The 15522-nt window shown below is 44.1% G+C and overlaps 1 protein-coding gene across 21 annotated transcripts in view; it reads left to right on the top strand.

The window, feature by feature from the left end:
* PTPRF (protein tyrosine phosphatase receptor type F) overlaps positions 1–15522 on the top strand; it is a 623992-nt gene that overhangs the window by 485775 nt on the left and 122695 nt on the right. For 11 of the 21 annotated variants that reach the window (XM_048497079.1, XM_048497094.1, XM_048497098.1 and 8 more), the window contains one exon: positions 3129–3146. The exons of the other annotated variants lie outside the window; for them this stretch is intronic. In XM_048497079.1, coding sequence (XP_048353036.1) covers positions 3129–3146 — 18 coding nt within the window. The remainder of the gene's footprint in view (positions 1–3128; positions 3147–15522) is intronic. 21 annotated transcript variants of the gene reach the window in all.

Genomic DNA, 15522 nt, shown 5'->3' with positions numbered 1-15522 from the left:
TTTGTAAACCTCTTTGAGACTTTACAGGAGAGAAAGGCGAGTATAAAAGGGAGTTTGTGCTTTTCTCAATGGGAGTTTTATTACTCACATCCTACTTGTATCTTTAAACTATCTGCATTGATTAGGACCAAATGTATTGCTTAAGATGGGGAATGTTGCTAAACATATTTCCTGCCACAAAGCTTGGAGCTGGGGAGAGAGTTCTTAGGGATCAGGATTGATAGGGATTGTATTCGTTAACCCCAGAGCTGCCTGTACAGTTACTGTGAAGAGAACACAAAATTAGGAAAGCACGTCCTGAGCAGAGAATTTTAGTGTTCTGATTGTTGTTCTGCATTCACCTTTGTAGACTTCTCTAAAGACAAATCTCCTTCTCTTCAGTATTATTATGTAAATGGTTTCCATGGGAAAAGACAGGACTTCAATTTCATTGGTATTGCTTTACCTATAGATAATAGTGTTGTATCCCAGATGCTACCATATTTGTCAAACTGAAAGAGAACCAGTCCATTCAGTCCTGAATGCTGCTAATATGAATGTTAATATAGCGATTAGAGCTTTTAGGAAAATATTGATGGTCCTATTTACTAATATTTTAGTCTTTGAGAACATTAAGGTACTGGTAAGAAGTTGGATGGGGGCAGCTGTTGGTCAGTAGGTAGCCTGTCATTCACTGTGTAGAACACCATAGATGTGTAATAATACATGCAGAGCAAAGAATACACCGTTAGGAAAACATTGGCAACTTCTGAACTCTGGTCTATGTTGAAATAGTAATCCATTGGATTTGTGACCTGGGAAGCTTGCCTAACCTTTGCTTTTATGGTATATGTCTGACATGTTCATCTAGTTGAACTGTGTTGAACAACAACTGAGTGCTCTAACCACCATTGTGAAGCCTTCTGGAGAGTTCTATATGAGCACTTCACAGTTTTCCACAGCTCTTTGTAGACACCAGTGCTCCAAACAGGAGTGATGCCTCATGCACTCAGAGATATGATTTCGCTCTAGAAAGAGTTGTCTCATTCACAGAGACTTGAAGCCTGGGCTTTAAGGCAAAAAAAAAAAATATTGCACTGCAGTTAGAGAACCTGTTTTTAATGTGTTAGATTTTTTAGGTTTGAACAGACAATTTCATACAGAGTTTTCAGTAACTAAGGTAGGGATATTTAAAGATTAGTTTGAGATCTGCTTGGCAGCACCATAAAACAGGTGCTGTTTCAGCCAGCCAAGAAATCAGCAGGGATTCCTGTGCTTTTTGAGGTATCAGGCATCTGTTAATTGCATGGGAGTGGGAATGCCATTCTGGAATGAGGATATTTGACAGTACATGCCCAAGCCCCCTGAAATGTATGCACTTAGGCTGAGAGCATCTCTGCATGGAATTGCAATGCAAGTATAGCAGTAAATGGGAGGCTAGGAAAAAAGTGAGCACTCAGCACATTTGCTTCGTAGACATAAAGAAATAACCCTCTTCTCCCTGTTAGTACAGCTTGTGAGCCATGCATACTTCCATGTTAAGAGAAGTTCTGTCAAGAGGAATGGAATGGTAGTTAGGAAACAGATAAATAGGCAACAGATTTATTATGGCAGAGATTACCCTCAGCTTCAGCAATGGCGAAAATCTTCCTGATGCTTCACACATCTGTGCATCAGAAAATATAAACCAGCCATAAAGTGAAAATGGAGTAATGTCATCTCAGCAGTGGAGAATGCTAAGTGAAGCAGTTGAAACTGCTTCTTCTGATTAAAAACTAGGGCTACTGCCTGAAGGAACAGGCACTAGGAGAGAATGCGGAAAAGAGATAATAAGTGTAAATATTTTAATTACGTGTTAAAAGGCAAGTTAAACATGCTTAAAATCTGCCTTCTTTGTATTTACAGAAACTCTTTGAGTGTCTTTCTTTGTTTCCCATTGGGTGATCAGTGCTGTGGATAATGGAAAGTGGGGAGCAGTTAATCTCAGATACACAGCACTCGTATGCTTACTGGTATATATTGATCAATACACCGAACATGATTTGATGCTCTGTGTCCTGTTTAACCCTCTCTTTCTGTCTGTTTAAACTCCCCAGTTAACGTTGGTAAGTGCTTGGTGCTCAGATGTGCAAAATCTGCATCAAACCAACACATACCATGAACTGCCTCAAATTAGATCTGCATGCATTTCCCTCCCCTTACTAACAGCCTTCATTTGCACAAAATGAGACCAAGGGGACAAAACTGGGGATCAGAGGGGTTTTTTAATGTCAGTTTACATGCACAGGTCTCTCTGCTCATCTGGACCTTGCTAAAAAATAAGGCCCATGACTGAACAAATCCTTGTATGTAGCTGTGCTTCTGCTTGCTTCTTTGGAGCATCTTAGCTTCATTATCAAGCCCTCCTTATAAGATGCATTCACAGCATGTGGAATTACTTTCAGCTCCCTTATAAAGAGGGTAGAGATTATCTACTACACAAATTGTGGAGAGTGTGCCTGGTGCTCCACTGGTCTAAATGAAAGCTAGAAAAAAATTCCCTGCATTTTTATTTGCAAATTCAGAAGTCTATGGCAGCAGTTTCTCACTAGGGGAAAACTAATGTAGGATCTATCCATGTTGCCCTGTATTCGTTACACAACTTTGAAGTTCCAATTATGAAATCAGCAGATTTTGTCCCCAATGGTCTATATAATCTTAAACCAAGAATGTGTCCCATACTGACCACCATATGCATAACTTTTCCCCCCTATATGCACTCTCAGTCCATTCACCCTGATACACCTACGGCCCCATCTCCTGACAGAATGAAAGGGCACGGCACTCATCTCCCCAGTGGCTCCTCCATTTCAGCTATGGCAGCGAATGCTAGTGGTGTTGCCTAGTAGTCAGCACTCTTTTTTGTGCAGAGCAGCAAGACTATAATTGGAAAAAATGGGGCTAGATCCTGTGTTCTTGGTGGCAGAGAGCTTTACTAACCTCCTGAGGGCATCACTCTGACTTGTTACTGCACATCTTTTTGTTGTTTATTCCTATTACTCTAATAACAAATTCTAGCTTTGAAAAGCTTTTTAGTTATGATTTCTTTCCTTTCCTCTTTGTACTAACACTTCTCTCTAATCTTATTTGCATTCAAATTACCTCACCAGGTGGTACACCAATCAGAGGTAAGAATGCTGAACTGTGCCTCCAGTTGTCATGTCACTTCATTTCCTTTCTGCCCTGTCCTTCTCCAGCAGTATCTCATCTCCAGCTGTTATTTCACTCCAGACTTTGTTGGCACACTTACTCATTCACAGTTCCCTCACCTGTGTGCTTGTTTTTGTTTATTTTTTAATGTGGCTGCCTTGTAAAATCATCCATCACAGATATGCACAGGTCAAAGGGGGTTATTCAACGGGAGGTTTTCAGAGTAGAAAATGATGTTTTTCTCCTACATTACCCCTTGTGTCACAGAGGGCTGTGAAGTCTTGAACCTTTCAAATTTTGGCTCTTGAGTCCAGGCAGGTTGGATCTAGCCTCTATGGTGTGTTTTGAAGGATGTAAACGTTTTCAGAAGAGATCAGTTAAACCCTTTCTTCTGTCCTGTTGCTGACAAGGAAGAATCTAGTAAAAAGGAAATAAATTCTTGAAATGTCAAGCAAATCTGGCTGGGAGATAAGTAACATCTTTCTTTGAGACCTGTAACTGTCCTTTCCAAGTTCATTCACCCATATAATACAGGAAGGTACAGGAAGGAGGTGTAAAAAGCCAGCTCCACCTTTCTGAAGCCTGAGAAGGATCTATGGCACCATAGTACTAAAGATTTGTTGTGAATTAATTAATGAGACCCATATATGCCTGCCTGAAGCCTTCAGTTGTTCAATCTATCTCCACTTTGACAGTTCTGCATTCATCAGCCCTACTAGTTTCACTACCTATATCTATATGTGCTAGACATAGTACTTCCATTAAAATAGGGCTGTTTCCTAGCCTGAACACTACAATTTAATGTTCAAGTTCTAATCAGTGCTATGTAGTGTGATGCTCTTGAGCTTTCTTGATTTCTGTTACTGCTGTTGACTGACCCCCGAATTTCCTGATAAACTTATTACCACCACAGAATTACTCTCACTCATTTGTCCAATACTCCCCTTCTTTCCTTCCTTCTCCACTGAATCACTGCTGGAAGTTAATAACCAAACTCTTTTGGAACTGGTTCTGGTCCTGGGGGTTAATGTTTTTCACTTCTTGTTAAACAAATTTAAAGCAAATGTGAGTTGCTGTTTCAAGAGCATTTGCATCAATTTGTCTCCATGAAAAATCTGGGTCAGCAAAAAAACCCTGCAAACCTCTTTTTGATATGAATGGATTTCTTTAACTGTCATCCTTTTTTTTTTAATGCTCTGAGATTGACAGCTGTGATTTTACAAGTTCTCTAAACTATTTATCCATTTCCATCACAAATCTTAAAACAAAATGACAGACAGACTGCTAAGCAGGCCATCTTCCCTGCCCCATCTATGCTTGCAGTAGATTGGGCTTTTTCCTGCATATAACTGCAATATGTTTTATTTGTCAACCAGTTGAGGACATTAATGACTCAGCACCAGAACCTTAGCCTAGATGTTCTGTATATTCTGCTTGTGGAAGAGGGGAATATCTCTAAAATGAGAATCATCCATCTCATAAAACATAAACTTCCCTTCTGACTTTTAATTAAATATTTTAAGAATATGCCTGACATTATTTTAAAAGTATGTCCCCTGAATGAATGTCAAAGACAACATTCTGTAAATGCCAACAACCACCTCCTGGCATCTGATACTGGATTTCCATTAGACTGATACCTTTTTGTTAAACAACGCACACATTGTTGAGTCTCTAAAGATACCAGTTGGGTAGGCGAAAGCACTTTTGTGAAAGGGAGGTTATGTTCACATAATGATCTATACTGTGGTCTTCACCAAGGTAAGTTTGTTGAACTTCTCAAATTTAAACCAGAACTGCGTCAAAACGAATGTCTTTGTTTGAACAATAAATTGGATGTTTGTTTTAACAGTTCCTGTTGGAGGGTATATTCTGTGTGACAGGCGGTGAAACCCAAGTGCAATCCCTATATATCAATCAAATGTGTAGTGAGAAGCTAAGCCGAGCAACTACAAGACACGTTTTGTTTCTGAGACTAACCTTTCCTGTGGGCCTTTAAGCTGTAAGATCTGCTCTTGCTGTCCAGAGTTGCTGTCATTTTTCTAACTGAGAGCTCTATGTTTGTGAGACATGTTGTCACTTTTAACATTCCCCCTTTGCCTTTCAGGTGAAACCCAGGCTGAAAGGTCAGGGTGAGTTCTGATAGACTGTTCAGAGATGCATGGCCCAGTTGGTGACTGGCAGGTTAGATAAGAAAATGGGTGAATGGATGTGTGTTTTGAAGGATGGCCCACAGGCTGCAATGAAAGCTTCTTTGGAGAGAGCCGTACATATTCCTTTTATAAAAGTTCAGTTCAGGCTTTCTGTATTGTCCTAGAATGGAATTAAGTACATGTAATATGAAATGCTCCAAGGTGCTATTGCTGTAGAAGCAGAAAATTCTGCTAATGGAAACCCTAACATTTCTCTGGGTACATGAAGCAGTGGTGGAACGTTAAAATAACATTTAGCCTCTTCTTGGAAATGAGCTTCTCTGTGCTTAAGGAATTTATAAAAAGTGGTAAAAACACAGATACAGATTGGCTAGTTCACCATTGTTCATCATGTGTGCACAGAGCTGCCATGAAGGTTTTTACTAGAAAACTCTTCTCCTTTGGTACTTTCTAAAGAGCTACGAACACTCCCCCTCCCCTACTGTCTGGCTCTTCCCACCTAAACTGGCATGTGACCAGGGGAGTTGAGCGTTCCTTTCCTCTGTGGTGGAGGTAGGACGTTCTTCTCTCCTATCTCCTGATCTCTACTGTGGAGGTAGGATGTTCTTCTCTCCTATCTCCTGTATTCTTTGTCAGACCTTGAGGAGATTGCTGTTCATTTTTACTTCATCGTCTTCAAATTAGCCATCTAAAGTACTTTACCATCCTTTTCTGCTACTGTCTTTGGATAAAGAGTTTGTCATGTCTCTTGTCGAGTTCATCTTCACTTTAGTCAACATGACTCTTTTAAAGAAGTGTACAGAGTACCATATCAAGTAGGCATGTGCACCATTTTTTCAATATTTTTCAGATCCAGGTTTATTGGACTGACAATTTTCAGAAAAGCTGAAGAAAACCATATATCCATACTGATAAATGTTTTTTTCAGTTCTTTCCAGGACATTCAAATATCTTTGGCTTCATTAAAGTCTGTGGGGATGTTTTCAAGGCTTGGGGGGCTGTTTTTTGATGTAGAGGGACCAAATTTTCAGCATAGCTGCAGGTGACTCTTCTTAGAAGAAACCCCAAGTTTGGTGAAATTTGGGCCAGGGGGTACAATTTTATGGGCTTCCAAAGGGTATGCCCCCATCTATCCAATTGAGTTTTCATACAGCCCGGAAACCACACAGTACCCATGAGTTTTCAATTGTTCATCTTTGTGGGTATTCTGTGCAGTCGCACATTGGGACTGTGCTTGCACAGGGCAGTAACAGAGGGATTAGTAACCTTTTTTCTCGTATCTCCTTTAAGAGCACTCACTCCCCCTCCCCTGCAGCTGAGGGCCAGAAGCATTCCCACCCAAACAGTCATGTGAGGGGAGGAGGATGCTATTCCCTCAGTTCTTCTTTTGCTGCCACGGAGGAAAAAAGTGCTATTACTGAGTCCCCACTTTTTCTGGTAGTTTCTTCCAGTTTCATGCTCTTAGCTTGCTGTTCCTTCTTCTCATGGAATTTAAGAAAGTTAAGGCACTGTTCAAGAAATGCTTCTCCTGAGGAGCCAAAATGGTTAAAACAGCAGCTTTTCATGAAACAACCCTAGCAACGCAGAGTGGGGAGAGTTCCATACCTTCATCTCTCCTCTTCCTCCACCCCCCCCACCCATCTTCAACTCAAGCAGCTTCCTCTACATCTGCTTCAGCCCCTGCCTCACTTCAAAACCTTCTACTTGGAAGCCACAGAAAAAGAAGTGGCCTGACAAGCATACTCTGCCACATCTTCCGGTTTTCCTGGGTCTAAAACCCCCCAAACCAAAAATTCCATGTCGCAGATCGACTCGAGATCACCACATCGTCGCTTGTTGGCAGTTCCTCAAAGGGCTATATAATTTGTATCCTCCAACTTTGCCACTAATCCTTCAGTGGAGTTTATCATTAGTGTGTCAGCCTCCCTGGTTACGTGCCAGTCTAGGTGCGAAGAGCCGGCCTCATAAGGAGGAGAAGAGCTTCTAGTGCTTTAGAAAGGGCTAAAAGAGCTTTCCAGTAAAAACCTCCATAACAGACCTGCACAAGTGTGCCTCCGCAGAAGACTACTCATGAACAACAGTCACAGGTAAGTGTAACCCCATTATTTTCCTTTCCTCAAAGCAGAAAGAAAGCAAAAATGACAGAGGTCTCTAAAAGGCTAAAGACCTTTCCAGTTGGCTTTGTTCTGAAGGTCCTCTAGGAGATAGATTCGCTATGGCAGCCTTGCTGATCTTCTTATCTTGAGATCTACACATTTGTATTATTATTTGTGTCTGGAATGAGAGGGGAAAGTAGATGAAGACCAGACACATGATAGAGCAATGGAAGCCAAATCTCAGGTTGAATAGTATTCTTATTGGAGCTCTGCATTCAGTTAAAGCCAAACTGGAAAAACAGAAAAGTCATTTTGGCTTTTTTCGGGGTGGGGGGGCACACGAATAGCCCATGCCTTAAAAAGCTGAAAAGCTCTCCCCCACTGCCTCTAAAGCCCATTCAGGGCAGCCAGCAGAGCTGTGCGCATAGGTCAGCTGAGCCGATCCTTATATGTAGCTCTCTCCCACTGTCTCTAAAGCAGGCTTTAGAGGCAATGGAGCAGCCAGCAGAGGAATTTTTTGGGTTCAGCGTCGAGGAATTTTTTGGGTTCAGCTTTAAAAGACACAAAAAATTGTAAAAAGGTGAGAAAAATGGCAAGGAGTTCTGGCTTTTTGCGGGGGAGGGGCTTTTTGAATATTCCAGAATCTTTTAAAACCAGACCTGATAAATTCTGGGGGGAAATGGTGCACATCACTAATTCTTGCATTTGCCCTTGTGCGTTTTTCCATTTTGCAGACTTGACAGTGACTGCCTCTCTTGTAAATATCACAGCAGCTCAGCATTCTTTCCGGGTCCCAGTTATGTCAGTCATAAAGCTTAGGGAGGAGATGAACATAACAAGCATTAATAGAAAAATTCCTGTGGTGGTTTCCTTTTTTGCATATTTGGCAGTAAAGCTGGTTAAAGTGGGCTTAGATATATTTGGGTGCCATTCTGAGTGGGACCTATGGATCTTAGAAAAGTGTATTCATGAGACTTAGCAGAGGATTTGAACAGAAATAAAAGGGAACAGTATGCTTATACCGTGACAGTTAGGCAATGAAGAATGCAGACCTGTGCCTTTTTGTGTAATACTGCTGTTAAATGTACACTGATTGTGTAGATTACAAATCCTGCACTTTGCTGTTGCTGCTCAGTTTCAAATTGTATTATGGTTTCTGCCATGATAACGGTTTTAAAACCTGGTTTTTTTTCCATTTCCAAATGTAGCCACCAGGGCTGAGAGATGATAGTGCAGAGGGAGAGGAATTCCTTACCATTTTGTCCTCATTTGCTGACTGAATTTTTTTGCTGAGGAAAATTTACAAGGACGCACTGTTTTCTCCAGCAGGGCTACAAATGACCATGGGTCACAATAGTTCATTGAGAGAAGCACAGGGTCGGAAGAGCCCCCCACCCCAACCCCTATCTTCTTAAGAAGGTAGACCTAGTAGCTGAATTTGGAAAAGGGGGGAAAGTCTTTTAAAAAGGTGATGGAAGATAACGTATACTGTATATACTCGCATATAAGTCGAATTTTTTAGCACATTTTTTGTGCTGAAAAAGCCCCCCTCGACTTATACGCGAGTCAGGTGTATTTTAAAAAATATTTTAGGGTTTTTACTTTGTCGGCCGCCAGGGGGCACAGTTTTTAGGCTAGCGGCACCAAAATTTCAGGGATTTTTCAAAAGGCTCTCCTGATGATACCACCCAAGTTTGGTAAAGTTTGGTTTAGGGGGTTCAAAGTTATGGACCCCCAAAGGGGGTTCCCCATCCTCCATTGTTTCCAATGGGAGCTAATAGTAGATGGGGCTACATTTTGAAGGTCCAAAACTTTGGACCCCCTGAACCAAACTTCACCAAACGTGGGTGGTATCATCAGGAGGGTCTCCTAAAGATACTCTGAAATGTTGGTACTGCTAACATAAACATTCCTTCCCTGACCAAAAATCCAGTTTTGAAGGATTTTAACTCTTGTGTTTTAGCTTGGTTGCTGGTTGAGCTAAGGTTTTTGTACTTTTAAAGTTATTGTTAAGATCATATTGTTTTTGTTGACCCTCTTTTCCTCTTGCAGAGCTAGTTTACTGTTTTTCTTTGAAATAAATATTCAAAAACATTTAATCTACTGATGCCTCAATTAATATAATTTTATTGGTATCTATTTTTATTTTTGAAATTTACCACCAGCAGCTGCATTTCCCACCCTCGACTTATACGCGAGTCAGTACGTTTTTCCAGTTTTTTGTGGTAAAATTAGGTGCCTCAACTTATATGTGGGCCGACTTATACACAAGTATATACGGTAGTCTACATTCAGATTTCTCAATTTTCAATAACTGCTGGCAGGTATTACCACAACCAAGATGTTATACTGTACTTCTCTATATACAGAAAGGGCATTCCCCCACTTACTGCAGCCCATAATGTCCCCAGAATTCCTGCTCCTGATTCCATCCACCAGCCCCAGGTATCTAAGATAAGCCCTGAGCACAGAAAGGAGGTCATCTGATACGTCAGCAATTGAAGTATTTGCAAAATTTGTTTCCCCCCTCAGCATCTTTACCAGGGGCTCCATTAAATTGTTCTCCAAAAAAGCAAAACCTTGTTTATAAGCATAAGCATAAGCATTTTTTATTGTCATTGTGCACGCACAACGAAATTTACAGCAGCATTCCTCGATGCACACAATTTCAGACTCACACATCATCCTCACTTTCCCTTCCTCCACCCATCCCTACACAGCCCCAAACACATCAATACGAAGCCGCAGAGTTTAGCATAGCCACAGCTCTGGAGTAGAAGCTGTCTCTAAGCCTCTTTGTCCTAGTTTTGAGGGCCCTGTATCGTCTGCCGGATGGTAGCAGTTCAAAGAGAGAGTGTGCTGGATGAAACGGGTCCCTCAGAATATTTTGGGCTTTATTTAGGCTTCGGGAATTATAGAGTTCTTCCAAGGAGGGGAGAGGGCAGCCGATAATCCTTTGTGCAGTAGTGATCACCCTTTGGAGCGCCTTCCTATCTGCCACTGTGCAACTGGAGAACCATACACAGATGCAGTAGGTTCGAACTTGACACTCTCTATAAGCCCTTAGTGATAAAAAGGACACCAGAAGTTCTCCATCCAGTTGTTTGCTTCGCCTTTAAAAGTCTCAGATAGTACAGTCTTTGCTGGGCTTTCTTAACCACCGACGATCAGTCTGTGGTAGGCCCACAGGTCAAGTCCTCTTTAATCATAAAGCCCAGAAATTTAAAACTGGCCACCCGCTCTACTTGATCTCCATTTATAGTCAAGGGCTGAATTTCTGAGCTATTCCTTCTATAGTCCACTATTGTAAGGAATTCCAACGAGGCAGAAATAAAAGGCTTTTGGTTGAAAGACCATTTGTTCCAGACATCTTAGAAAGCTCATACACCGCGGCATGACTGGAATAGGGCCTCCGGCTTAAGCTACAGAATATAACCCCTTGTCCCATCCCTCTCCCCGGTGTCTCCATAGTCCCATTCCTCATGGGAGCGGAATTCTCATCTCACTCTCTATGAGATAAGCTCCTCTAACAGTGTGGTTGCTCAGTGATTCCTGGCTGCCATTAAGCCCGTGCCAGGGAACTCAGTCAAGGCCAAGCGGCTGTGAAGAGAGAGTCAGCACCACTGAGATCTTTACACTCTGCCTCTCCCTAGAAAGAACCCTTCCTCGGTTTCAGTGGGAAAGCACGATGAAAGGCAGAAATAAGGGAGGGAGGGCATTGATCTTTTCCGAATAGACCCATTGATTATGGCGAGGAGGAATATCCCACCCAGGAAACTAAAGTATTTGCAAGCGATTGCGATTAAAGAGGCTACAGAGAGTCCAGAATAAGCGTCAATTTCATAGTGCTTGTGGCCATCAATTATGGTCGTGGGGGGTCTCTCAGGGTCGTGCAGGCATGTCGGAAGCGGGAGCCTCCTTGAGCAAACTGGAATGAAAGCCCGGGGATGGATATTACTTAAGGAATTAGAGCGGTTCTAAAACGAGCAGTAACGACCATTGATCACTTTTGTAATTCTAAAGCGGACCTACGAATTTCTTTTGCCCAGTTTTGAATATTATTTGTGAGCGTCTCTAAGATTCTTAGTAGACAAATAAACCCAAAGCCCCCACCGCGTAAAGGGAAGTCAGAACGATGTTTATCCGGGCCTGAAACTTTTGTGAGTCCTTGGCTTGTTGCAGAACTGGTCTGGACTGTCTTCACCCCTCAACCAGGGATGTAATCCATTGTTTGAACTCTGGAGGATGTAAGCTCAGGCAGTGCTGGGGCAGTGGTGGGAAAAGAGCGCCCCAGAACACAATTTCAAAGGGCTTTTCTGTGTGCTACTATGAATGGCATTGTTGTAAAGCGTGCATTCTGCAAATGGGATTAACTGGCACCAATCTGTCCTGGTGGTAGTTGAATTGTAACAACGTGAAATACTGCTCTAGGTTTCTGTTCGGCCCTTCCTCTGCAGTTCACCGCCACTTTGAGCGTGGTAGGGAGTGCAACCCGGGTGGTTCCTACAAGCTTCTCCAGGAAAGCCTTCCAAAATTTGGAGGCTAATTGGGGCCTTGAAGGTGGACACCACCTTTGAGGGGAAGCGGAGTGTAGATGCATAGATATGTTGGATAAACAATGGCGCCAATTTAGGGGCAGAGGGAAATGTTGGTGCAGGGGATAAAAATGTGCTTGTTTGGAGAACAGGTCCACCACTACCCATAAAACGAGTGTTTCCCTGGCTTTCCGGCAAATCAGTAATAAAATCCATTGAAATAACCTCCCGGGAATGAGGAGGCAGCAGGGAGAGGTTTTAAAAGGCCGTGGGGTTTTCCCGAGATGGACTTGGCCTCAGCGCCAGACCGAACATCCCTTGTCATAAGTCTCAATGTCTTTGCGCATGGCGCTACTACCACAGAACTGGCGGCGAATGGCCGGATGTGGCGTTTTGAGGAAGCCAAAATGTCCAGCCGACCTGGCATCGTGGCAGGCTTCGAGAACCTGCTTGCGGAGGGGGGAGAGCCGCACGACCAACATCCCCCCCCGCTTTTAGCGCCTATCCCTCAAAGCATTATCTGGGAGTCTCCTTCCTCCGGCTGGAAGTTAGCTGGAGCCCGCCTCCTCGAAGTTCCCCGCAGGAAGGGGGGAGGCGATACTTTCAGGAACTGGGCTTAAGCGAAAGGGAGGAGGCCGGTCTGTGAGCCAAAGTGACAGCCATACCCAGCTGGGAGAGTGAAACGCGGTCGCGCCGTGGATATCTCGTAGCGAAGAACCGCCCCCTCACCGGGATAAGTAAGCACCGCGGCACAAGTTTACCATCTTTATTTCTCTGCCAAGAGGGCTGCGCCCGAGCGCCTTGTCCGATGCATCCGCGTGAACTACTTAAAAGAAGGTGAGAGTCGGGTGTTTCAGAATGGAGTTGGTAGTGAAAGCTGATTTCAAGATGCTGGAATGCCGATTGACATTCCTGAGACCAAGGGAGGGGAGCCCGGGCTTAGCAGCCTGTGAATCCTTGCCTTTGAATGCGTAAGAGATCTGTGAGCCGGAAGGGCCAGTTTAGCAAAAAAATGGGGTATAAAATCACGCGATAGAAATTGGCAAAACCAAGGAAGGATTGCAGTTCTTTTCTGTTGGTGGGGGGCGGCCATTGAGTACAGCGTCTACTTTTGCAGGATCCATTTTTTAAGCGATGCGGGTGAGATCCGATAGCCTAAATAGTCTATGGAGGGACTCTGATGAAAACAGCACGCTGACAATTTGTGAAGAGAGAGTTGTCAAATAAGCGTTGTAACACCTCTCGAACCAGGGCTTTCCATGCTCTTCCATAGTTTGTAGAATAAAATCAAGACATCATCTAAGTACACCGACCACCCCTTGCTATACAATAAATCTTGCAAAACTTCGTGTTGATAAAGGGCCATAAAGCCTCCGGGGCTCCAGCCAAACCCGAATGGCATTATTAAGTATTCATATTGTCCAAATTTAGTATTAAGCGGCTGTTAAATGTTCATAGCCTTCCATAATTCTGACCCTGTAATAGGACTCTCTTAAATCCAACTTGGTAAAAATCGGCCTCTTGCCCAGTGCATCTAAGAGGTCTTTGATTAAGGGCAAAGGATATTTATTGGACATGGAAACAACAGCATTTAATCCACGGTAATCAGTACAAAGTCTCAAGGAGTTTCATCTTTTTTCTTTACAAAATAGAACAGAGTGGCATGGGTGTCGATTTTGGTGGCTCGTCATTATGAATCCAGCGAAGCCAGATTCTTATCAAAAAAAGCTTGCGAGCTCCTTTTTTCTTCTGTGGGAGCTCATCACGATAGATTCTACCCTTGGGCAGTTGAGTCTCCGGGCTGCAAAATGATTTTTGCAATCGGTATCCCTATGAGGGGCAACTGTTGATAGCATTCTTGCTCCTAAAACACCCTGGCCAGATCTTTATAAGCATGTGGATGCTCGGTGGGATTAGAAGTCACCGGCGCATGTGTAGGCGTGTGGAAGCCAGCGGTTCAATCGTCATTTTAGGCCGGGTTTTCCCCGCTTCATGCTAACTCCCGCAGGGGCCAGTGAATTCTGAATTAGCTCTAGCAAAATAATATTTGGCTCATGTAATAACAGCCATGGCATGCCCAAGACAATGGAGTGTTTGGCCACTGGAGCAAACCCGAAACTAATTTTTTCCCAATGGTCCATAGCGAACGAGCAAAACGAAGGTTGCGCGTTTTGAATCGGGCAGACCTTCGGCTCCGTGGGCTGCCATCCATTTGATAAGCGGAATGGGCTTCACTAGGGGAAGTCGGTCTAAGCAAGTTCCTCCAGCTACCTCGTGCGCATGAAACAGTGAGAGACAGCCAGAGATCAGCGAGGGCGGAGGGGCTATAATACACGTGGTATGCTTGTGGGTTGGCTAAAGAAGGCTTGAATAATGGTAGCTGCCTTCACTCACCCGAATCTGGAGTAGGACCCATGTCCATGAAGCGAAGATAGACAAATGCGCCACTTCCCCTCCACCGAAGTCCTCCTCGATAGCCGTGCTTTGGGCCGAGCCTGGGAAGGCCCAGAACTTCCTCGATGGAAGCTTCGGCAGAGGGTCGCGTGAGACGGGCGAACGCGGGCTTCTGTTTTTTTAGGACAGTTGGCAGCCAGATGGCCAGGACCACCGCAATAGAGGCATAATCCCAAACTACGGGCGGGCGTTTCAGATGTGAATCTCTGTGGAGACGGCTGGAAGCAGTTTACTTTGCGAGTTGTTGGGAGGGCAACCGTGGGTGGTTTTTTTTGGACGTGGAAGCGTCCCCGGTACCAGCCGTACTCTAGGAAGCCGGGCCTGCTAACTTGTGATCCCAGATCGATCCACTCAGCGGCACGGTGCGCGGGATGCGGATGAGGAGAACTGTCTCCGAAGTTTGGTGATTCATAATACCGAAGAAGTATTCACATTTCATGCTCTGTTCCAGGCCAGTCAGGAGGAAGTTTAGTAGCCGCCAAGAGCCGCAGGAAATTCACGCGGGCAAATTAGGCAAAGAGCCTTGGTACCCCTGCTGAATGGACTTTATGGTACTAATGGCTTCATTTTCAGCATCGGATCTTGGAAGCGAGCACGCGTAAGGCTTGAGAAATCCGGCCGCTGTCGTCATCATCAGCTTGCGAATTCATAAAGAGTCACAAACCATTCAGCAGCCAATTCTATCAAAGGCGGACCCGATGTCCCGTGATCTTTTCACATTCAGAGCGATACAAATCATCAGAAATTCCTCCATATAAAAGCGTCCAGTTGCAGGATGAAGTAGGGGAGTTTAGAGGCTGATCCCGTCGAAGCGGGCAGGGATCAGGGGCCTCTCAATATCCTCTTTCAACAGCTCTTGGAGCCGCTGGGGCTGTGGTTGCAACGCTGGAGGCGGTGGGGCTGGGAGAGCAGAGGCAGCTGAGTTACCGCGCCCGGTTGAGGAAGTAGGGCGGGACCTTGCACCGTCGTCCCCTCCGGCGCAGAAAGGAGGCGGCGAGGATTGAAGCAGGACCTTGCAGCCGTCGACCCCATGGCAGGGGAAGCGGTGGTAGAAGCTCTGGTAAAGGTGTAAGCACGACCGGTTCTTGCCATGATATCCGCTGCCGTCTTCAGCTC

Source organism: Sphaerodactylus townsendi, linkage group LG05 (assembly GCF_021028975.2).
Source record: "Sphaerodactylus townsendi isolate TG3544 linkage group LG05, MPM_Stown_v2.3, whole genome shotgun sequence".
Classification (NCBI taxonomy): Eukaryota; Metazoa; Chordata; class Lepidosauria; order Squamata; family Sphaerodactylidae; genus Sphaerodactylus; species Sphaerodactylus townsendi.
This window is presented reverse-complemented; position numbering and strand designations above follow the sequence as displayed.